This window comes from Equus caballus, chromosome 24 (assembly GCF_041296265.1).
Source record: "Equus caballus isolate H_3958 breed thoroughbred chromosome 24, TB-T2T, whole genome shotgun sequence".
NCBI lineage: Eukaryota > Metazoa > Chordata > Mammalia > Perissodactyla > Equidae > Equus > Equus caballus.
In genome coordinates, this window is record NC_091707.1 from 48352420 (window position 1) to 48377070 (window position 24651).

Below are 24651 nucleotides of genomic sequence, written 5' to 3' on the forward strand. Positions count from 1 at the left end.
GGAGGGCAAAGAGGCCTCGTGATGCTCTTACCAGAGCCCCAGCCTCAGCCCCGTCTGCACCTCCACTTGCCGTGCGGCCTCTGGCGTCACCTCCTCCCTTTCAGTCTCAGTTTTCTTATCTACAAAATGCAGTCTTAGACCAGCGGGTCTCAACTAGGGACATTTGGCAAAGGCAGGAGACATTTGTGTTGTTACAGGAGAGGGTGATGCCCCTGGTGTCTAGTGGGTGAGGCCCAGGGTGCTACTAACCATCCTACAATATGCGGGACAGCCCCCCACAGCAAAGCATTACCTGCCCCCGAATGTCGATAGTGCCAAGGCCAAGAAACCCTGCATTAGATTGAGGTGACCCCGTGGAGTCCAGTCCTGCCCAGTCACTGTGAAATGCCCTGAGGGCAACACCGGCTCAGGAGGCATTTTGGAGTGTCCAGGCACTTAGAAGAGAGGCCTCCTGGTGTGGATGTTGTATTTGTGTGAGCTGACTGGCTTTTTCCCTCTTCTCTCATCTAGGTGTGTACCCAGGATAGGTGAATTAAGATGCCTGGCTTGGGGGATGGACAGTCTGCCTGTGCGGTCGTGAGCTCATCGTCAGTGGAGGCATCCAAGAGGAGGCAGCGTGGCCACCTGTCAGGGACGTGGAGGAGGCGCCCTGCCTCTGGTCTGGGGCTGCCCTTGGGCAATTTTGAGGTTCCTCCAGGCGGGAGGCCGTGCCCGGCGCAGAGCTCAGGTCTCCCCACCTGCCGGTCCGCGGCTGGGGCGGGAGCAGCGGGGAGCGCCCTCCTTCCCACGCGACTCTTGGCAGAGTTGGAGACGTTCCTCCAGGCGTCCCTGCGGGTCTCCGGGGCCGCCCGCGCCGCCGCCCCAGCCCGCAGAGGCAGCAGCCCGCCGTGGGGCGCCCGCAGCGGCGCCTCGGCCGGACGCCGCCCGCCGCCAGGCCCGGCCCCGGGGGCGCGGCCGCCGGCTTCCGTGTGCCCCAGGGGGCTCCGGGCTACGAGCCGCCGCCGCCAGGCTTTCGACAAAACCCCCTTGACCACCAAGGCCAGCCCCTTCCTGAAAGCCCGCGCGCCCCGATACAGGAAGTGGAAGGGAGCGGGCGCTCCGAGCGCAGCGGCTCCCCACCCGGCGCGGGGCTGGCGGCGGCGCCCGCCCGGGCCCTTCCAGAGGGCCAGCGCCAGGGCCATGCGGGCGCCCAGGCCACCGCGGCCCGCGCCGCCCGGCGCCTGAGCCCCTCCGATCGCCGTTCCCGAGCTGCTGGAGGCATGATCCGACTGGCCGGGGCGCCCGCGCGCGGGGACCCCGCGGGGTAAGTCCGGGCGGGCGCGCCCTCCTCCCTCGGTGCCCCGGGCCCCACTCCGCCTCCCCGCGCCTGAGAGGGCTCGCAGCTCCCGGAGGAGCCCCGGCCGCGAGACCGAACCCCCGGCTACGGCCAAGGCCTGAGCCCGGTTCTGCGCGGAAGGGGGCGGCCCTGGTGACTCTGCAGGACCCGGCGACTTAGTTAAACTTTTAAGCCCAGACGTCTCTCCATGCAAAACCGCCGGCACAGCGGGCGGGCGGGCGGGCGGGTGCAAGAAGGGCGTCTCTGCCTGTCAGAGCCGGGGCGGAGGGGCTGTGTGGACGCGACCCCCTCCAGGGGCTCCTGTCCCCCTGAACTTTAGATGCCATCGCGCGCGCTCCGGGCCCCGCCAGCCGCCCGCATCCCCGCTTCGCCTGCGTCCCCGCGCGCGTCCTCCGGCGCTGGCGCCCGGCCCGGCGTGGGTGGGGGACACGGATCCCAGTAACTTCAGCCACCCGCGACCCAACGGCTGCCCAGCCCGCCTAGACCGAGGACCCACGGGGCTCCCCTCCCCCGCCCCTCTGGCGGGTCCGGAGACGGTGACCTTCGGACCGCCCTTTGCCAAGCCTGGTGCTTGGGGAGGGTCCAGGGCGCACGGGCTGCGCGTGGCTTGCGGGATCCCCTGGGAGAAGGCACAGCTTGGAGTGCGTGGAACCTAACTGGTTTGGGAACTGGCTTTCGAGAGCGGTCTCGTGTCTAGTGTCATGTCCCCCACCCCCGCCTGGCAACCTCGGGCTTCTGGCCGTTGCTCCAGGCTGCGCTGCACCGCGGAGAAGGTCCCCCCACCCCCCATCCCCGCCCAGCCCAGCGGGAGTCCCGAGAAGCTTCAGGGTGTTGAGGAGGCTCCCGTTCGGAGGCGGATTCCTGGGAAAGCGTCTTAGAACCTTTCTGGGTGCCAGGGTTGATGGGCGCCCCCGGGGGAGCCATTGCTGACTTTTGGGTTTGAAAGTCCCGGGCCTACTTCTGTGCTGGACACCCGGCTGCTGTCTGGCCTAGCTCCGTGACCTCAGCTCCCAGGCCTCGCTTCTCCGCTCTGTAAAACAAGAGGGTTGGGTTGATCTTGCACAGCCCGGGATTGGGGAGCAAGCAGCTGGAGGGGACTGGCTCCCACTCTGCAGGGAGAGGTGGCCTGGAGGGGCCCTTCAGCTCCTCTGAATGCTTCCCTCCTCCTCCTCCCCCACCGCCTCCCCCACCCGGAAATTCTGCCTGGAAGCTTTCCCGTGGAAGGGACCTTTGGAAAGACAACTGCCGTCCGGTGGGAGGAACTGGAAATTCTGTGGGGAAGGGGCCTCCCCAGGGGCACGTCTCCACCACCCCAATATTGCAGGGTAGAGCTAGGGGGAATTTACCAGGGAGGGGTGGGGGTGAGGGGCCAGGGTCCTGACCTGGCCAACTTCCCATTTTTCACTAGAGATGACCTGGCCTTAGCCACTTCCTCTTGCCTTTCTTTGTTCATCACCGGGCCAGTGACTTAACCTCTCTGTGCCTCAGTTTACTTATCTATAAAATGAAGATAAATAATAGTAGCTACCCCTTAGAGTTGTTTGGAGGATTAAATGAGATAATGCATAAAAAGTTTTGCACACTGGCCCAAGGGGTAAACTCTTCCTAGTTATTATTATCACTATTGTTGTTTGTTGAGTGTAACCCCCTGCCTGCCAGCTGTTAACCCAGGACAAGAGGCTGGCCCGTGCCTCATCTGTAAATTGGGGGTAAAAGGAACACCTGCTTCAAGGGGTGGCTGTGAGGATCGGATGAGTTAGTATTTAGGGGTTAACGCGCCAGCCCAGACCTGCTTAGAACAGTACCTGGGACATCCTAAGTGTTGGGTAAATATTGATTTGTTGCTAAAAACATCCCTTTATTTAGGAGGACCTTTTGGGTTGGAAGGGTTCCTAGACAGTATCTCATTTAACCTTGCCCCAGGTACAGGAATCCCTTTGACAACATTCCTGAAGCATTCCTTGCATACCTCCAGCGATGGAGAGCTCACCACCACAGGGGCAGCCCTTCTGACAGGCAGATCCCTAAGAAAGGAATTCTTGAACTCGGGTTGCAGTCTGTCCCCCTCCGACTTCTGCCGTTTGAGATCGCTCCCCCCTCCGGAGCCCAGTCCTTCTTGACTCTCAAGTACAAGAAGGGAGTTCTCAGGGGCACCCCCTGCACCCCTTGTTCCCTGGGCTGCACATCCACCTGTGTGGCAGTGCCCAAAGATGAGGAGGAGTGGTCATCTCTGACGCCTCACCCCCACGCCACCCCCAGACCCCGCTGACCACCCAGGGCTGGGTCCCCAGGCCTCTGCTGAGCTCATCTTTCCACCTGCTTCCTCAGGCCCCTCCTGCTCACTGCAGGAGACAGACGCCCGGACAGCTAGGGGACCTCTCCCACCCTCACCCCCCAGGAGCTAGGAGGTGTCACTCGGGTGTCAGCCCCCTGGAATAGAGCATGAGGATCTTGGCAAGCAAGCTCTGTCTCCTTATTGAAAACAGGGGCTGGGGAAAACGCAGACAGGCTGCCCAGGACCCTGGGGGCAGACACTTTTTCTCCCTCTGTTCAGGGCTCCACCACTCACTCCAGGCCCGTTTGACAAACAGTGTCTGTGTTGGGTGAGGCGTTCCACCCAGTCCCTGTCCACTTGCAGCTGACATTCCCAGGAGAAGAGGTGGAAAGTCAGGGTCAGGGCTGTGGGGAACCCGGAGGGAAGGTTCCGGAGCAGGTGGTCAGGGAAGGCTGCTCCAAGGAGATGGGGAAGGGGAGGCAAGTCCCTGGGGGGGATGTGGGTGGTGTGTTGGGAACCGTGAGGCCTGGGGGGCTGGAGTGGAGTGTGGGAGACAGGACAGAAGGCGGCCATCACGTGGGGGTAAAGGCTTGGCAGGTGCTCCAAGTGAGGCTGGGGCCCTGTGTCGGGGTCGCACAGGGGTGACCTGATTTGGATTGGGGCTGCGTTAAGGACAGACCGTCAGGAGACCAGAAACAGGGAACTCTGCAGGGAGGCCCCTGCGGTGGCCAAAGGAGAGGCTGGTGGTCAAAGGGGAGGCTGGTGGCCGGGCTGGAGTGGGCAGTGGAGACGGAGGCACTGAGGCGTTGGAGGTGAGGCGGGAGGGAGAGCGGCTGATGCTGGTGGAGCTGTGACTGCCGGGGGGCCAGGGGGCCAGCTGTGTGGAGGCATCACTGGGGGGCTGCTCAGAGCCCACACGTCCACATGTTTGATAAGTTGAGGGTCTGCTTAAGATTTTCTTTAAAAAAGGATTTCTCTCTTGGAAAAATTGCAAACCTAATCCAATCCCCTAACTTAACAACAAGGAAACGGAGACCCAGAAAGAGGAAGTGCCTTACTCAAGGTCCTGGAGCCGGAGCGGAGCGGGGCCTCGAACTGGGCTCTTCTGAGCCTGGGGGCAGCCAGGGGCTGCCTGGGCAAGGCCCCGGGTTGAGAGGCCTGGCCTTCTGCCTCATGCCTGACATGATGTGGGGGTCCTGCTGAACCCCCGGAGAGGAGCTCTCAGCCACTCCAGGCTCTCAGAGGAGGCCTCTTCCAGGGCGGGGCCCACCTGGAGAGGGGCCGGTGATGGATGCCGGGTCCCAGCTCTGCCCGCCGACCAGGGCTTCCTTGCTTTCAGGAGGGGCTCATGCTCCCAGGTGAGCCTGGCTGGCACTCGGCTGGGAGACCCCCTCGCGTCTAGACCCTAAGGGAGACTCTGGCAAAGGGTTACCCCACCAGCTCACCCACACTTCTGGGCCCTGAGAAGCCCCAGTGCCCCCCAGGGGAGCAGGTGGGAGTGCAGGGCTGGGTCTGCTTGGAATGGGGGTCTCAGCCCTCCTGAGGTCCTCCTCCCATCTCTCCTGCCACTTGATAGGCTCTGTCCTGGGCCTGCGTCCTGTTGAGTGATCTTTAGAGAGGCAGCAAGGTTAACAGCCTAAAATGCCACGAGGACACCTGCATTTTAATCCAGGCGATCGGAACATCAAAAATGGAAACCAAGCAGGAATAGGTGTGGGGGGACCACTGGGCCCCTCGCTGCCCTCTCAGGCCACCCTGGAGCTCCACTGTCCAGACAGGAGTCCGAGCTGGCCTGGGCACCTCCCAGCCACCGGCTGAGCAGAGGGAAGGAAGGGACCGTGACACAACCACAGACTACATCCTTCCGAGCCCCTCACAGACTCCAGCTGTCACAACGAGATCCTCCCAGGAGTGGTGTCATCCAGGTTGGGACAGATGGGCAGAGCCGGGGTAGGCAGCAATGAAGAGGGCAGGGCAGGTTCGGAGGGGGAGGGGCCTGAGCAAGGGCCTGGAGGGGGAAACTGCTGGGACTCCAGAGGGGGTCTCCCCCTCCATTATCAGGTCACGGGGTCGAGGGACTGGGGACAGCAAGTTCTGGTGGGGCGGGGGGTACTGACGGCAAAGGGAGGAGAGTGAAGTGGACTGCCCACAGTGGAGTCCCTCCTCAGGGCCCGAGGTACCCTAGGGGTTTGGGGCACCCGTGTGCCCAGAAAGAGCACCAACGTGGGGAAGTGACCCAGAAAAGACCCAGACTTCCTGTGTGTCCCCAGCTGTCTGCTCCTGTTAGAGAGTCGCCTTCAGAAAGGCGTGAGGGGCTGGGAGTCATCTCCTTCTTGGCAAGTCGGCTTCGAGACGGCTCGTGCTGCTCTGAGGGTCAACTCCAGAACTTTCCGTTCCTATAACTCTTACCCTGAACCTGCCGTTTTTCCTACACCCCAGGGGTGTCTAAAACACGGGTGTTTTCTTTAAGATTGGAGCTAAAGATGAAAAGCACAGCTTCAGTGACTTTTTGAAACTCTTGCTCTCCCCTCCATCACCCCCGCCCCATTCTGGTGGTGTGGTTTTTGCTGATAGAGACAGAAGACAGCTGCTCCAGCCACTGTTGAGGTCCCTCAGGCCGGGTGGGGAAAGCAGCATGACCCCACAGCCCCCTAATCACCCTTAGGTACCACGATCTCTTATTTGAAAGACCCTCGAGGGCTCCCTGTCTGCACCCCCTATTCCAGTCCTGCATGAAGCCCACGCGCAGCTTCACCTTTTCTCACCTCCCCTCCATGCACAACTGCCCTTAGCTTCCCCACTGTTACCCACGAAGATCCTTCTGGCTGGGATGCCACCACCTCCTCCAGGAAGCCTTCCATCCACACCAGCTCACAGAGAGTTCTCCTTTTGGAATACTCAGAAAACTTTTTGCATGACTACTTGTTTGCCTAGCAATTTTAGAGAAGCCAAACCCCATTTAATATCGTGTCTTCCTACTTAGATTCTAAACTTCCAAATAAAAGGGACCAGATCTTTTCTTTCCGTATCTTTCTGTCCTGCACATATTGGCATTCACTAAATGCTGAGGATGATGATATACTGAGCGGGATTCTAAAAGCCGCCCCACAGCATTCTGTTTTGTGTCCTGAACTTCTAGAACTATTTGCAAGGCAGGCCAGACTTTGGGGGGGTGGGCGGGGCGCAGAGGGGCACCCAAGACTGGGAGGTGAAGACTCCAACTCCCCTTCTGCAGCAGGTGATGACCCCCTGAGGCCACCACACCCCTCCCCCAGTCTGGAGCGAGGAGGGTAGCTGGGCCACCCAGGGAATTGCGTAGGGACCCTGCACAGCCCCCTCTCTTCATTTGATCCTCCCCAGTTGTGCGCCCCTCGCTTCACTGCGAGAGAAGCGGGGAGAAGGCAAAGCCAGCTCCGGATCTCAAACACACCCTGCGTCCTCAGCCGAAAAGATGGAGTGAGCCAGGTGTAGAGGTTCCGGGGGACCCTGGCTGGTTCAGCGGGTCCCCAGGGATGTACCGGCTCGTGCCCCTCTCGCCCCACTCCCGTCCCTCCACGCCTGGCGGTCGGAGTCGACCTAATTGCGTCGTCCTTTGCTGATCAGAAGACGCTTGGGGTCCTGCGTGCGGTGGGACATAGTTGGGCTTGAGGCTCTCTCTAAGGTCCCGGGCCTTGGTGATTTGGGACTGTGCTCGAGGAAGCAAGCCCCTTACTCTCCCTGGGCCTCAGTTTCCCCATCTGAGAAATGAACTTAGTGATCTCTGAGGTCCCTGCTCGGTCTGACATTCAGACTCCCTGAATTACTGGTCATCGGGCCCCAGAAGCTGGTGTTCTAGAGCAACATGGAGCTCAGGGCATCAAAGTGTGAGTCAGAGATGAGGCCTTTCTTCCTCCCGGTGGCTGGAAGGGCAGCCTGTGGAACAGTTTAGAACAGGCACATCCCCTGTCGTAAGAAACAGACCCGGGAAAGAGACTTCTGGGTCATCACCCTGACCGACTGCCTGGAAGCAAATGTTTTTTCACTGCTGTGGGTTTGTTTTTGAAAATCTGGTTTAAAAAAAAATGCGCCGATTTTGGGAGCCCGCCTTGGGGAAGGGCCCCCGGCTTCCTGGTGGAACCTGCTGCCGGGCCGGCGAGGTGGGACGGTTACGTTGGAGCGGCCTCTCTGGGTGTGGCTGGACCCGTGAGGTGGCGCCTGCCCTGGCCATTGGGTGGGAGCTGTGGGGATCACCGGAGACGGCGGGCAGCCTCGTGCCACTGGGGTCCCGGCTGGGCAGGCTGCCCTTTCGGGGTTTAAGAGGGACAAGGTGTGAGGGAAGGCCCAGCAAGGGAGTGGTCAGGGGCACACCCAAGCTGAGGGGAGGAGTTCCTGCAGGCAGGCCGGGGCCTCCCTACAGCATGCCCAGTGCTGCCCTGAGGTGGGCCGTCCCTGTGCAGGTGCAGGCAGTGGATGACGCACTGTGCCTTCTCCATCACCCCCCAACACACACACACACACGCAGTATTGTTTACTGAAACCCGTCCCTTCCCTCGGCCTGGGTGTCCACAGGGTGGCGGGGAGGCCCTTACTGACTCCATGCCCCTGTGGCTGTCAGCCTCGGGCCTTTGATAGAAGAATCTGGCAGCTGCCATCATGGCCGCCACCTCTGGCCCTTTCCACCTGCCAGTGAGGGCCCTGTGCGGCTCCCTCCACGGGGTGGGGCCCCGGAGGAGGCTGGCCCGGAGGAGGCTGCCCCAGTGGCTAAAACACCTCTGGTGTCAGGAGCTTCGAAAGGGGCAGCAGAACCCCATCTTGCCCATAATTCTGAGGGTGCACAGGTTTGCAAGAACGAACCAGCCTGCTACGAAATGTCAGTTCTCATTTAGAAGCAACAGCCTGGCAAGCGGTTGTGGTCAAGGCCTGTTGCGCGTGTGTGCAAGAGCAGCAGCCGTGGCGCACGCTCAGGCCACATCCTATGGGGTAACAGCGCCAGCCCAGGGGCAGGGCCCCCCCACGCTCCCTCCTGGGAGCTGACGGAGTGAGTTCCCCCAGAACCTGGCTCCACCCACGAGCCTGGAGCCCAGGGTGGGTAAGGATTCCAGGAGAGGGAGGCCAGGGCGGGGACCCCTGAGCCTGTCGGTGAGGAGCAGCTCTCGCGGGCTCTCTTGCAGGACTCTGCCCCCCATGAAGGGGCCCCATTTCATCACCGACTCTGGGATCTTATCAAAGCCGAGAACTTTTTATTCCCTAGTCAAGAGATGGGACTTCCCATGCCACCCGCCACCCCAGCTCCTTGACTGACGCTCAATACGAGCTGTCAGCGCTGACAGAGGAGCCTGTTTTCTGAAGACAGAAAGAGGAGAGAGAGGGATGGAGAGGGGACCACTCAGTAGCAGGGCAGGCTTCCCCTCCGGCACAGGTCTCCCAGGGACCATAAGTGTGCTTCTTCACCCACCTCCAAGGGGCCAAGGAAATAAAGGGCTTTGCCCCTGAAATTCGGAGTCTGGCGATCTCTGGCTAAAGGAGCAAGCTGTCAGGAAGGAATTCACCAGGACCTGTCTCCCTAGCCTCCCTGTCCCCAGCTCCCTTAATCTCACCAGCGCCAGGGACTGGTACTGTAAACTTCTCTAGGGACATTGCATTTCAAAGCAAGGACTTAGCTCTCTGCTGATGGCACTTGGTGACAGCATTTCCTGTGCTTGCTTCTTTCTGTTCTTGACATTTTTGACAGAGCATCCATCTAAAATGTGTTCAAGGATTCTTTTCTCAATAAATGTCTTGCTCATCCATCCATCCATCCATCCACCTATTCCTCCCTCCATCCACCCACCCATCCATCCATCCATACGCCTATCCATCTGTCCCTCCCTCCATCCACCCATCCATCCATCCATCCGCTTAACCATCTATCCATCCCTCCCTCTCTCCATCCACCCATCCCTCTCTCCATCCACCCATCCATCCACCCACCCATCCATCTATCCATCCACCCATCCGCCTATCCATCTATCCATCCATCCATCCATCCATCCATCCATCCATCTATCCATCCATCCATCCATCCATCCACTTATCCATCTATCCATCCCTCCCTCTCTCCATCCACCCACCCATCCATCCATCCATACGCCTATCCATCTGTCCCTCCCTCCATCCACCCATCCATCCATCCATCCGCTTAACCATCTATCCATCCCTCCCTCTCTCCATCCACCCATCCCTCTCTCCATCCACCCATCCCTCTCTCCATCCACCCATCCATCCACCCACCCATCCATCTATCCATCCACCCATCCGCCTATCCATCTATCCATCCATCCATCCATCTATCCATCCATCCATCCATCCATCCATCCACTTATCCATCTATCCATCCCTCCCTCTCTCCATCCACCCACCCATCCACCCATCCACCTATCCATCTATCCATGCACCCATCCATCCATCCATTTACCAGACATTCATTGAACACCTAGCAGTTTTCAGTTTATCTACTAGGGAAAATAAGAGAAATATGCACATAATTGCAGTACAGGGCGCTATATAAAAAGGTGCCGGGACGGTATTACGCTAGGCTGTGGTGAGCCGAAAGGACTCCCTGGCAGAGGTGGCGTCTGGATGGAGTCTTGAAGGATGAGTAGAATTGTAACAGCTGAACTCAGGCGTATGCAGAGAAGGGGATCCCGGAGGGAGAAGAGCTGTGTGGGAGCCCTGAAGAGCCTGGGGCAGGGACGGGGAGGAAGGGCTCTGTGTGCGATGGGCTGGAAAGGGAGGTGGGGCCCGCTCGGCTACGGCTGGAAGAGTGGGATTTTACCGTGGTGGTGAAGCCTGCAGGGCTGCTTTAGTGGCTGGGCAGCCTGGGTGAGCCACTGTGCCTGTGCTGCCAGGACACCCTCGTCCTTCTCTGCCAAGGGCAGCGACGACCCCTGCCTCGCGGGGCTGCGGTCGTGCTTGCAGGAAGAGTATCTTCTGAGCTGTTTGGGTCGTGAGACCATTGGGAGCTGTTACCTGAATGTATATGGGAGTGTGTGTGCTGTGTGTGTATGTGCTGTTGATTTTCAAGAAAAAATTTATTATATACCTAAAAAAGTTCGCATACAGACACAAAAAAATAGTGAAATTTAAAGCGTGGAGCACTTCAACTCTTGGAGGCTGCACCCGGTCCCAACGCATATTTACTTAATTTCCATCTTCGTGTGCACGGTTTTGATCTGAGTGTATATGTTAGTCTGTGTTCCTCTTTTTTCATCGAGTGTTATTTCCTGTACGCATTTCTACACGCCATGCTGTGGACATAGGTCACCTACTACCGTCTTTGGTCGCCTCGTCATGTTATGATCGTTCTAATGGTTGGAGTTGGCATAGACGTGTGTCAGCCTCATCTTGAGTCTCCTCTGTTTTAAATGAAGCTCCTGAAAACTTATGTGGGTCTAGGGTTTAGGGACCATTTCCTTGTGCTCTACCGCCATCCTGGAGTATTTGAGTTCAAGGGTGAAGTAGAGCCTGTTGGTTGGCCCCTGAATTTTAGTTGGGCATAAATTTTAGTTGAACATTTCCCAATTTCCTTGCAATAGCTGTGGCCTTGTGATGAAGTTCAGGATGGTGAAATATAAGTGGAGAATGCAATTTGCTTGGAGAGGTCCTTAAAGAGAAGGGGCATGCCTTTCTCTCCTTTCCTGTTTCCTGTTGTCTGGAGTGCAGATGTGATGGCTGGAATTGAAGCAGCCATTTTGGACTCTGAGGTGAACTTGAGAATGGAAGCTATGCAAGGTGGAGCAATAATATAGTAAGGGTCCCAGACATGTTGCTGAATCATTCCAGCCCTGGATTACTCACCCAGACTTTTATATGAGAGAGAAATACATATCTACCTTATTTAAATCACTGTTATTTTAGATTTTCTGTTACTTACAGACAAACTTAATCCTAATTAACACAAAAGAGTTTTATGTCTTGTCACATAGCACCAGATTATATGCCAGAAAGACTAAAGCTGCTTTGCAGGGCCACACCAAGTCTTGATGTCCTCTTGGAGATGAGAAGGAGGCAGAGGAGGAGCGAGGAGATGTGGTTTTGTGCTGACCAAGGTTCTTATTTCAAGGACTAGATTGCAAACATTTTTTTCATATTGGGTGTTTGTGAGTTTTAGATTTCAACAGAAGCTTCAGACTAGTTATTCTGGTTTGAGTTCCAACTCCCAAATTCTGTGCTTTGACAGGCAGCCCTGTCTCTTCCCTCAGCCTGTCTCCCCACCTGTGCTTTGGTGGAGAGCTCTCCTGGGTTGACCCTCCCTGTGCAGCCCCTGAGGTTGGGTCCCCACCATGACAGCACTGGCAAGGCCAGGGCCCAGTCTCAACAGTGCCCGTGTCCTGGTTGGCTGCCACCGTGCATTCATTCATCTCTCTGCCGAGCGCTTGCCGGGGGCCAGGCTGGGTTTGTGCTGACCACTGGCCACGGGGCGTCTTGAGCAGTCCCCTCCCCTCTCTGCCCGGCCTTTGGAAGGTTTGTCCTGAAATGGCCGCGGCTGGACTTCCCCTTTCCCAGGATGGCGCAGGCTCCTCTGAAGCCTGTCCCAGCCTGCTCTGAGCTGCCCTCCCACAGCCCAGGGTCTCCGCCTGGGATCGGGGCCCTCGGGACTCCGTCTGAGAGGCCCCGTGTCTGGCCTGGGATGGAGCGAGGTGGGCCGTCTTGAAAGGCTGGGCAAGTGCCCCTTGAAGTGCCTAGAAAGACAGCCAGGGGTCTTCCTGCCACAGGCCGAAGCCGCCCCCACCCCTGGCTCCAGCATCAGCAGGGCTCAGGATTGCTCTGGAGACCCCCTGATGCAGCCCCTGCTCACAGACGAGTCTGTGACTCAGAGAGGGGAAGTGGTTGCCCTGAGGTCTCACAGCTGGAGCCAGGCTCTTTCCAAGGCCCTGTTCGTGCACCTCACTGCTCCTTTGCGTGAGGCCCTGGAGGTGGGGGCATAGGCACATCAGCTTCCCTGGCGGCCTCTCCCTCCAGCCTTTGGAAAGTGCTCAGCTCTTTCCTGCCTCTGAGACTAAGCACACAGGCCCCACCTCCACCTCCTGCAAAAAGCCTTCCAGGCTGTCAACCTCCCTGCGCTGGTGCACACAGTTGTGCAGGTTGTTCACTGCACAAAGGCACCTGGCGGAGAGAGAAACAAGTGGGGGCTGAAACTTCATTCTCTTGCCAAACTGTGTGAGATATCAGGTGGGTGGGGGTGGGGTAGGGCAGTACCTGCATCCATGGGAAGCAACGAGCACCTTTTTCTTATTTACACAAAGGCACACAGACTGTCAGGGATCCCGGCCAGCAGAAGATCTGTTGGCGCCCTCGGAGCCATGCTCCTCATGCCTGTCACAGCGTCTTCTCTGTCTGTGGCCCCGCTAGACTGTGAACTCCTGGGCACAAAGACTGTGACCCTCGTGGGGTCTCATTGCCAGATCAGCACTGTCCTGGGCACAGGGTGCCCCCCTCAGAGAACACTCGTGCTGGGTGGGAGCTGTGAGCTCTGGGAGGGGTATCTAGCACCGGGCTGGAAGACGTTTGTCAAATGAATGTATGGCGGGTGAATGCCAAGTGGAGAGATGACGCCGGATTGACCAGGGTAGAAGCCTCCAGGGGACGGGAAGGGGCCGAGTGAGGCCTGCAGCTTGTGGAGGGGGCTGTGGGCTGTGAAAGTCTGAGCCGGAGGGTGGGGGGGGCTGGACAAGCCGAGGTCGGCTCTTGGGGGGGGGGGGCGGTGCGCTAAGAGCAGAGACTGTGACTGGAGCAGCCAGAGACTCCCCTGGCCACCTCTGCAGGGTCAGGACCGAGCTGGGCATGGAGCCCTTTGACTCCCACCCAGCACAGGGTCCTGGAGCCCCTCTCCCGCCTGCACGGTGCCGGTCCAGTGATGACCCGTCCTTGTCCCAGGGACCCTCGGTCTTGTGGGAACAGGCAGTGCTGGGGTCCCCGGCTGGCCGAGGGCTGTCTGCTGAGACCAGGGTGCATCTGGGAGAGCTTCCCAGGGGAGGGCAAGCTCGGCGATGTCTGGGCATTTCCCAGGTAAATATGGGTGTGGGGCGGACCACTGAGGCCATGCTAGGGGTGCTGCAGGCTGTGTCCTGACGTTGGCCCTCCGCGGGGACGGAGTGGGGACATGCAGGAGGAGCCCCGACAGCAGAGGCCCCCAGGCTGTGTCCTGAAGGCCTCGGGGATTGAGACCGTTGGTCCCCGTTCCTAGCTCAGCTCTGTGGGTTTCCTGGGGCGGCTGTGACAAAGCAGCACAAGCTGGGGCTTAAACTGCAGATGGCCATTCTCTCCAGTCCTGGAAGCCGGCAGTCCAAGATGAAGGTGGCGCGGGGCCGCACGCCCTGACTCCGGGTGGGATCTTTCCCTGCCTCCTCCGGCCTCTGGTGGCCCTTGGCAATCCCTGGGGTCCCCAGGCTTGGAGCCGCCTCGCTCCAGTCTCTGCCCCCGTGGTCACATGGCCGTCTTCTCCTGTGTGTCGTCTCTGTTCCTTCTCTCTCATGAGGACACCGGTCGGTCGTTGGATTAGGGCCCACCCTGCTCCAGCGTGACCTCATCTGAACTCGTCACATCTGCAACGACCCTATTCCCAAATAAGGTCGCATTCTGAGGTCTGGGGGGTTAGGACTTCAGCATCTCTTTTTGGGGGACACAGTTCAACCCACAACAAGCTAAAATTGACATAGAGTAAAATTCACCCTTTTTAGTGTATGTTTCTCCACGTTTTGGCGATGGAGACAGTTGTGCAACGGCCACCAAAATAGGATGGAGAACAGATTGTGCCTCCAGAGTCCCCTCCCTTCCCCCAGCCCTGGCGTCACTCGTTTCTTCTCCCCCGAGTTTTTCCTTTTCAAGGACTTCGTCTGAGCCCCTCCTGGGGTCTGGCCCCTTCCACGTGGCCAAGGGCCGTGGAGGTGGGTCCTCGCTGCGGCTCGGGGGCCCTTCCTTTTTGTCACTGACACTGTTTCCTTGCCCGGACGGATCCTGCACCACCTGCGCGCCTTTGGGGTTGTTTCCAGTTTGGGGCGAATACAAATAAAACCTGGCAAACTTGGCGTGTTGGGCCAGGTTTTTGCGTGGGGAACACACGGGTAGGCTGCGGCGCTGTGTGTAGAGGGGCCTGGGGTGGGGGTTGGGGGGCAGCACGTGGGGAGGCCGGAAGGAGGCTCCTGCAGGGCCTGGGCGGGCAGCAAGGCAGGCTGGACTGGGGTCTCGGCAGCGGGAGTGGGGAGAGGTGGGCCCACTGGCGTGGACCTGGGAGGTCGTGTGGAAGGAACCTGGTGGTGGGTTGGCCTGCACTGTGGTGGTAAGGAGGCCACCTTTCCTGCCTCTGCCTCCCAGGGGAGGATGGCTGCTGTGGCTCCACGTGGCTCTCTGGACCTGTGTGTGTTCAGAGGTGGAACAGCGTAGCATAATGGTTAGGGGTGTGGGCCCTGGAGCAAGCTGTCAGGATTCACGTTATACTGCCTGCCTCAGTTTCTTCATCTGTAAAATGGGTTGCTGGCATTCCTAATTCGTAGAGCTCTTGTGTTACAGGAGCTAATACACGTAAGGAGCTTGAACAGGGTCTGACACATAGTAGGTGTTCAAGGAAAATGAATCATGGTCCATGGGCCTCCGGAGGGTCCCAGCTCCACACCTTCTCGTCGGCTCCACTCTCCCTTCGGCAGCGAGCCAGTTTGTGGTGCCTCTTGCAGCCCTGTGGGGCTGTGGACGGCATCCTCCTCTGGGCCCCATCTCAGGTCTGCCCTCACTTGCTGTGAGACCTTGAGCTGGCTCCTTGCCCTCTCTGATCATTGCTTCTCCATTCGCACAGCATGGAGGTACAGAGCCCCACTGTGTGCCAGGCTCTGTGTGAAGCAGGGGATGGCATGGCACCGCCCACACAGTAGGCTCTTCATAAAGACTGCCAACTGTGTGACCTGCTCATGACACGGTGGGGCAGGCCCAGGTGAGTGGCTCTTGGGCCTCCTCAGACTTTGGGGCTGGCAGAGGCTCCCCGGGAGCTGCCACTAATATCGTCCTCCCTTTTTCCTCCCAAATATGTTCTCTGCCACTGACAGGAACTGACCGAGGGGACAGCCCAGCAGCCTCAGCGGCTGCCCGTTGCTCAGTGTGAGCTGGTGCCTGGCCTGGGCTCCACGGCAGGAGGTGGGGCAGGTCATGGTTCAAATGCCACAGCCCCTCCCAGGGTCTCGTGGAGAGCCAGCTCTGAGGCCAGGGTTCACCAGGGCCAGCCCAACAAAGGGACATTCACAGTTGATCTTCATTCTTCACAGACTCCATATTCGCAAATTCGCTACTCGCTAAAATCTGTTTGTCACCCCAAATCAGTATTCGGGCTGCTCTCGAGGTCCTTTGCAGACACGTGCAGAGCGATGAAGACTGACTCTGGGATGTGCATGTCCCGCCTGAGTCTGCACAAGGCCACGCTCTGCCTTCTTGTTCCAGCTCACACTCCAACCAAGTGTCCTTGTCAGCGTCTAGTTATTGCCACGTTTTTTTGCTTTTTGTTGATGATTTCACGGTTTAAAATGCCCCCAGTCATCGTACTGAAGGGCTGTGCAGTGCTCCTCAGCGCGAGAAGGCTGGGGTGGGCCCTACGGGGAAAACCTGTGTGCTAGACGGGCTTCGTCCAGGCCTGAGCTACGGCGCTGTTGGCCGGGAGTTCGATATTAATGAATCAAGAATATGTATTAAATAAAGTGTCTTTAAACAGAAACACACACAAGACAAGGTTATGTATTGATCAGCTGGCAAACAATGCTGTGACCAGGGGCTCACAGCAGCCCCTGCGTTTCCCCTGGAAGCTGTGGGACCGTGTTCACTAGCTCAGCATTCGGGGAGAGTTTACAGATTGGACAGCCGCACACGATGAGAATGGGCTGTGTCCACGCCGTGTAGATAAACTGGCCCCAGATCTCTCCCATGCACTGTCTGCACTTCAACCATCAGCAGGTTATGCCTCCGGGGTAAGAAGTGCCCATCTGTCCTCCGTATGGTCTCTCTTTAAAATGCATGAGTCCACGGGACGTGCCCCATCCCTCTGGGCTCCGGGCTCCGGGCTCTGTTCTTGCTGCGCTCCAGTGAACTTCAAGGCTTGGAAAGGATGGTTTCCAAGAAGGGGAGCGGTCACGGCTAATATTTCATGTTCCGTGATTCTAACAGAAGAATCTTTGTCAGGAGCAACATATCCATCAAGGCAAATAGAAAGCTGAGATTCTGAGCGCTCAGAGATTGGACAGCAGTAATCACAGCGCTTATGTCTCGAAGGTTTACTTCAGGCCCCTTTGCTAAGAGCTTTTTCTCAGTTAATTGTCACAGCCATGTGAGGCCGGGGTTATAGTGCCCCGTTTATAGGTGAGGAAACAGGCATAGCAAGTGACCCGATTAAAGCTCTCGGCAATCAGCGGCAGAGCCAGGACCAGAAGCCAGGCTTGTGCTGGTCCAGATCCTCTGTCCACAGCCCCTGAACTCGCCACATCCCTGTGTTGCATCCCCGGGCTCCGGGGGCCCTGCTGCCTCCCCTGGTCCAGATGTGCCTGGGTCATGGGGACGATGCTGCTGGAATCTCTGTGTCCCTCTGAAGGGGTGACCTCCTTGGGGGTGACCCCTGCCTGAGTCAGCCCTATATGGATGGACCAGGCAAAGAACCCAGGAGGGGCAGAAGGTTGTCCTTGTCCCTGGAGTCGCTGGGAGACATTTTAACCCGCGTGGGAGGGAGTGGGCCTCTCGTGCTTTGGGATGCTCCTTACAGCTCCTTACTCTCTCCCCACCCCAGTGCCTTCCAACAGCCCCCAAAGCGAATGAGCCAGTGTCCTTGGCTTCCTCCAGCCTCGTGCTCTTAGAGACTCACCACCATGACTTCCCTCACGCTGAGGCCTGCGGGATGGGGCCCACCGTGAAGTCTAATGGGGCGGGGGGGGGGGGCACGGAAGGGACCAGGGAACAAATCCTAAAAGGGATACAGCCCTAAGGGAGGGACTTCAGGTGGTGGGGAGGGTGTCCGTTGTTCTGCGAGGTGGGCCTGGGCCCGGGAGGTGGCAACTGCCCAGAAGCCTCAGGACCAGGCGGCCAGGGTGTTTGTGCACATGGCGCGCTCCTCCCCCACCGGAGGAAATGTGGTCACCACAACTGTTAGGGGGGCTGCAGCATGACTCAGTGTCACCAGGGGCGGAGCGATGGTGACGCTGCAGTAGTTTCCTGCAAGGTGCAGGTCGGGGCCTGGTGTCAGCAGCCTGTGTCCTCGAGGCGCTGGCAGTGCCGCAGGGTGGGGGGTGGGGGGCTGTCGGGAATCAGCCTTGCATTCCCCTGAGCCCTGGGCCAGCTCTGTGCCTGACCCCACCTCCATCTGAGAAAGAGGGGTTCACACCCTGTGGTCATGTTTCAGCCTCCCAGCAACCCCTGAGTACTTTTCACTCCTTTACTGCTGAGAGCACGGAGGCCCAGAGAGGGAGGGAGGGTTACCCAAGGACACACAGCAAGCCTGTAGCAGACGCTAGAATAGACCTCGCTCCCTTTCTAAGGCAAAGCACGTTCTGCACCACTCGGAGCTGTCCAGGATTTATAATGGCCACAGCGACCATTTATTGCGCCACTGTTAAGCTCCGGATAAGAGAGAAGAGAGAAATCCCCACTGAGATCCAGCAGGCGGGCCTGAGGGACAGCAAGGAGGCCCCTTGTCTCCCCTTTGGGGAGGAGTCCTGTCTGCCATGAGGCTGCTGCTCCCCACGCTTGCCCGCCTCCCCCTCCTCAGCCCCAGCGGCAGGTGGAGGAGGGGAGCGCTGTGGTCTCCTTCCCTCTTCCCCGCCTCAGCCCCAGAAGACGGGAGAACCGCTGAGTAAGCAGCAGGGAGGGCCAGAGGCCAGGGTCGCAGTGGGGCAAATGGGCCACCACGAGTTGTGGCTGCTCCTGGAGCGAGAGGGGCCGGCAGGGACAAAGGTCGTGCCTCCCCAGAGCTCTCTGAGTCCCAAGCCTCCTTGCTCCTGTTTTCCCGGCCGGGTCCCTCCCCGGGGAGGAGAAGGCAGCAGAAGGAAGGTGGGCAAGGACTCTGGGAGCTGTGCAGGGACAAGCCCAGGAGGGCAGGGCGGGGGGCCGTGTGCAAGAGCCAGCCCTGAGGAGGGGTCTTGACCTGCAGCCGGCTGTGGGGCGGCCCCGGAGAGGAGGGGCCCTAAACACTGGAACAGATGACCAGGAGCGGAACGGCCTTCCCTGAAGAAGTTTCCCAAGAGGGTGCCGGCTGATGGTAATAATGCTTGAACTGCCTGTAGTTTTCCTTTTTATCTCATTTCTTCTTTCTTTGTCGTTAAAAACAAATCCCACACGTGGTACAGGAATTCACACACACTGAAAAGATTTAAAAGATAGAAAAGTCTAGAGCTGCGTTGTTGTCCAACATGGTAGCCACCAGCTACATGTAGCTATTTTACAAATTAAATGAGTTAAAATGGAGTTACAGGTGCACCGGCCACATTGCAGGTGCTCCGTGGTCACACGTGGCCAATGGTGGCCACAGTGCATGGTGCAGAGACGGAACATTGCCGTCATCGTGCAGCACGGGCTAGACCGTAAACTGGGGAAACCCTACCAGCTGAAAAATAATTTGGGGGCTCAGTTTGGTTCATTTGGACCTGTTTCATGACTTTACAAAGGTCTGGGTCTCCACCTTCCTCAGATGCAGTTCCATCCGGTCTGCCAGCTGCTTGGCCCGGTGGGTATGAGAATGCGAAATGCCGTGTTTTCCCAGATGGGGAAACTGAGCCTCAGAGAAGGTAAAGAGGCCACAGGGAAGGGGAGGGTTGGAACAGCTTTGTCTCCTAGGGACAAGGCACCCTTCCCCTTGGCTTGTCAGGGTGCAGCCAGCAGGGGTGCGGGGACCTTTTCAAATCCCTGCTCGTCCCACTGAATCTTCCGTGAGGGAGAGACCCAGGCCAGCAAATCCATCTTCTAGGAAGACTGGCTCCTAGGCATCTCTTCTTCCATTTTCATTGTTTCTCCTGAAATGTTCACCTTATTATTTTCTGATTTTCATAGTAATAATGCTCCGTGTAAAAACTCAGAATGTAGAGAACAGTGTAAAGAAGCAGAGAGCAATTGTTTAATGTCAGGGTGAACAAGCGCGGTTGGCCCTGCGGGCGCTCCCAGCGGCAGAGCGGGCGGGTCTGGCTGTTCCGCATCCTCAAGCCCCGGCGCTGTGGTCTCCTCCTCGCGGCCGTTCTCTGGGCTCTCGTGGTTTTGATTCCAGCTTCCCTCCTTCCTCACGCTGGGGAGAATCTTTGCATGACTTCCACTCTTTTCGTGGTGCCTCAGTGAACGGAAAGTCTCCCTTTTAATTCGGTCCCATTTACCAATTTAGTTAAGGTTGGGGGGGGTGTACTGTTTACGAAGTCTGTCTTCCACCAGATTATGAATAGATTCTTTATTTTCTTCTAGAAGCTTCCTTGTTTTGCTTTCCGCATTTGGGTCAGGACAGAGTCTTCCTGGAACTGATTTTTTTTTTGTATACGCCTGAAAGAGGGGTCAAGTTTCTTTTTTTCCCATGTGGATACACAGTTGTCTCAGCAGATTTTGTTGCAAAGACTGTCCTTTCCTTGGTGTTCTGCTGTGACCCTGCAAACATCAGGTGACCGTGGATGTGTGGGTCTATTTCTGGACGATTCTAGTCCACAGACAGCGTGGCTGTCCCTGCGCCAACCCCACACCCTCTTAATCACTCACTGTGCCTCTGTAATCACTTGATATCCAGCAGACCAGGTCCTGCCCCTTCCTCAAGTATGTCTTGGCTATCCTTGGCCCTTTGCATCTCCATGTGCTTTCCACAGCACACCTGTGGGATGCTAATTGGGAGTGTGTTGATCCTTTAGATCAGTTTGCGTAGAATTCATACCTTGACGGTATTGTCTTCCGCTCCACGGACAAAATCTACCTTCCGTCTCTCTATTCTTACACTGTATGTCTCTGCTGTCTAACGTTTTGTCTCACACTGTAAGCGGACATCTGGAGGGCTTTGGCAGAGGGGTTAAGAACATGGACCATGGACCATAGACTCACAGACTGCCAGGGTTCCAGTCCCACTCTGCCACTTAGTCACTCCACAGCCTTAGTGAGTTGCTAACTTGAGTCTCAGTTTCCCCCTCGGTAAAATGGGAATAATAACCAGAGTTACCTTAGAGGGTTGTTTTAAAGGATTTACTGAGTTAATATGTGCACAGCAGTTAGAGCAACGCCTGGCACACAGAAACCTCTGGAAACATTATTAATTTATTTTTCAGTAGGTAATACATTCACAGGATTCAAAATAAATATATATTTTTTAATAAGATGTACAGTGAAAAAGTCTTCCCTCCTTTGTCCCTCATGTCAGTTCCCACTCCAGGTTATTAGTTATTAGTTTCTTGTGTCTTCTTCCAGTTGCTTTATGCAAATGCAAGTAATCATTATTTTTTCCCAACAAGGGAGCACCATATACATACCCTTCTCTACTTTGCTTTTGTCACTTAGCCACATATCCTGGAAACCTTTCCACGTCAGTACACAGAGAGCTTCCTCATTCTTTTTCTTTTTTTAAGAGTCTCATAGGGGGCTGCCCGGTGGCCCAGTGGTTAAGTGCGCACGTTCTGCTTCGGTGGCCCGGGGTTCGCCAGTTAGGATCCCAGGTGCGGACATGGCACTGCTTGGCATGCCATGCTGTGGTAGGCGTCCCACATATAAAGTGGAGGAAGATGGGCACGGATGTTAGCTGAGGGCCAGTCTTCCTCAGCACAAAGAGGAGGATTAGCAGCAGATGTTAGCTCGGTGCTAATCTTCCTTAAAAAAAAAAAAGAGAATATAGTTGCATAGTGTCCATTTATTTACTTGGTTCCTTTATGATGGACACCTAGATTATTTCCAGTCTTTTCCCCATTACAGACAATGCTCCAGTGAAATCCAATGGGCATCTTTGTCCGTGCATCCTTTTGCACATGTGCAACTCTTTACAGAAATATTATTCCAATGTTTGTATAGATTGACTATCTAAAATTGCTTTCTTTATAGGTCAAAAGTGGTTGAATGTTGCCAATTCTTAGTACTAATATTTCCTTAACCACTCAACCATTAAAAAAATTTTACTGAACATCTATTCTGTGCTGGGCCCGGGCACACAGCAGTAGATGTGACCGACGTTGGGACCTAGAGTTAGGGGAGCAGAGGAAACTGGCTTGTGACAAGTGGTATTGTTCACCTTTTGCTTGTTTCCAGTTTGGGTCAACTGTAAGTCAGTGACGTTGGAGCGAACCTCTTTGTCCATTAAGCTTTATTCGCCTGTTTAGAATATCTTTTTGCTATAGATTCTAAAAGGGAAATGACCTACAATATGCAGTCTTAGCCAAAACAAGAAGGCAGAGTTCTCTGGATCTGCCTGTCCAGAGCCCAGCTCAGTCCCACGTCTGAAATCCCCTCGACGAGAACTCTTCTTTTTCAAGTTGTTTTACTGATATTTTGGATAGTTGATATAGTCACACGGTTCAAATTCAAAAGGTACAAAAGCGTCTCCAGTGAAGTGGCCCCCTCCCGCCCCTGTCCCCAGCCTCCCAGCCCCACCCTCCCCCAGGCACCCTGGGTCCTTCCCCACTGCCTCCTTGCAGAGACGGCCTCAGCTCATCTCGACACACAGATGCGCACGGGCTGCCCATTGCTCTTGGTGACCTGGGTTCCTGTGTCCCTTCGGCCTCCAGCTTCAGTCCCAGCCAGGAAATTGGGCCCCAGATCCTGTCTTCTCCAGTAACCGTCCCCGTGTTCAGGGAAGTTTCTAAGGATTAGGGTGGGGAGGGGAGGCAAAGGTCATCAGCTTTCACTGTGTATGACTGTTTCTGTAAGTGTTGCTATGATAAGTCTAGAATGGCGTCTGGTCCACAGTAGATGCCCAGTAAATACTTAGTGGATGAATGAATGGATGACAATGCAATCGTGGAGTGTTTGCTATATGCGGGCACTCTCCTGAACAGAAATCCCATAAGGTAGTAATGCTTCTATTCCCTGTTTTAAATGTAAGGATATTGAGGCAAAGAGACGTTTAGTCACTCGCCAAGGCCACGAAGCTGGGATTCTAACCCAGGCTGTCTGGTTCCCAAGCCCCTGCTTAAACCTCTTGGTCCATACAGCCATCCCCATCACTCAAGGTGTGATTGCACACAGCACTGGAGACAGATTGGTACTGTCATCTATGAGCTGGGTCCCGATGGGAGTGGACGGTCCTAGCCAAGGAGTGGTCCGTAGGAGAGGCAGGCTGAGTCAGGTTAGTCTGGGCTCCAGGGGCTGGCTGAGATAGGGAAAGGGGTTGGGACCTGTGAGCCAGAGAAGGTTACAGAGGGAGGGTGGAGGAACTCAGCCCGGGTTCCCGGGAGGCTGTGGGTGTCCAGGGATCTCGAGAGCACAGAGGGGCCAGGGCCAGAGGCCAGGCAGGGGGAGCTGTGAGCCAGCAATCGAACGTCTGAGAAATGGGGGCTAGAGGAGGCCCAGCACAGGGGGAGCAGCCACCAGAAAGGGCCTCCGCTGAAGCCGGGTGCCTCCCATGGGTCCCAGCAGGGCCCCGGTGCGCCTCAGCCTGGGCAGGTGGAGCCCCTAGGGGACAGCAGAGCACCCAGCAGGCAGCCTGAAGGCAGGACCAGGCGCTGGGCAGTGCCTGACACACGCGGGCCGCAGAAGGCCGGCAGCACACACAGGTGTGGAAAGTTCGAAGGCCTTTGACCTGCTAGACCCCTTGATGTGGGTGGTGACGTGCAAACTGAGACAGCCTGACCTGTTCTCAGCACTTCCGGGGTCCGGAAGACCTGCTCAAGCTGACTTCCCCTCCGAGAGGCTGTGGGCAGGGGCTCACCCCCCGGGCGTCGGGCCTGAGCTGCCCTCTGCGCCCCACCTGTCCTGGAAGGCCTGGGGTTTCTGGGTGAGGAGAAGCCCAGGGAACTTGCTCACAACAGGATTCTCCAGACACTGTCCTTGGAGCCCCAGGCGACTGGGGGACCCGCCAGGGCCCTGCGCAGTTGTTCAGCCTGTGGCCCTGGGCTGGAGGTGTTTGCCGAGCATTCGCACGTTGTCCCTGTGAGAGATGCTAATTCTGAAGCCAGCTGCTTCTCTTCCATCTCCCCGTGACCTCCACGGTCGGCCTGGAGCTGTGATTTTGGTCCTGCGTCCACCACAGGCTGGGCCAGAAGTGGAACCAGGCAGCAGCTGCGGCTCAGCTTCCACACTTCCAGGAAAAAGCACGTGGCAGAGGGAGCCACGGAAAAGCTGGCCTGGCTGCCTGCGTTCTCCCAGGCTGTCTGCTGGGGCAGGGCCGGCCGGGCTTGGAAGAGGAGCCTGCAGGTGGCACCCAGCCAAGGGTCAGCTGAGTCCAGAATCGTGGAATTCACAGTGCTGGAAGGGACCTTGGTCCTTGGTCTGACCATGCTCACTAAATACATAACCAGCTGCTGCAGCTCTCCGTGCAGAGCCCGCGGCAGACATCACCAGCAGATCCCAGCGTTCTTTCTCTGCCGAGCCTTCAGCATGACGGTCCAGGCAGCTGCTGTCAGTCAACTGGGGTTCACCTGGAAATCCAGCCTGCTTGCCCTCCCAGATCTAGTCCAACCTTCTCATTTTACTGAAGAGGCTGGCGAACCTAGAGAGGGGAAGTGAGCTGACCAAGGTCACAGTGAACAACAGAACCAGACCATGGTCTCCTGAGTGTGAGCTCAGTGCCATTTCTTTTATATCACACACCCATTCTCCTGGTAAATACAGCATTTGTCATGTCACTACTCATCTCATAAACTCTTGTTATCGCCCTTCACTTCTGCAATGTGATCCCAACTCAAAACTCCAAAAAAATTTCCCAAGAGTGTGTATGTAGCTGCAGAAAAGCTGATGCTGTCTTGGGTCACATTAATAGGAGTAGATATCTAGATTGAGGTAGGTGATGGTCATGCTCCTGTCTGAGCTGCTCAAGGCACACCTGGGAAATCATTTCCCTGTTTGAGACTCTGCATTTCAGAGGTACAAAGACAGAAGGATGCTCAGCAGGATAAAAACAGTG

The 24651-nt window shown here is 57.0% G+C and overlaps 1 protein-coding gene across 3 annotated transcripts in view; it reads left to right on the top strand.

Annotated features, from left to right (window-relative positions):
• Positions 1-208: 208 nt before the first annotated feature.
• Positions 209-24651, top strand: part of RIN3 (Ras and Rab interactor 3) — a 123318-nt gene continuing 98875 nt past the window's right edge. The window contains exon 1 of one of the 3 annotated variants that reach the window (XM_070249778.1): positions 209-510. In XM_070249778.1, coding sequence (XP_070105879.1) covers positions 461-510 — 50 coding nt within the window. In that variant the 5' untranslated portion in view covers positions 209-460. Of the gene's footprint in view, positions 511-689; positions 1304-24651 lie in introns of those variants that run through there. The other 2 variants (XM_070249779.1, XM_023628298.2) reach the window with 2 other exon arrangements.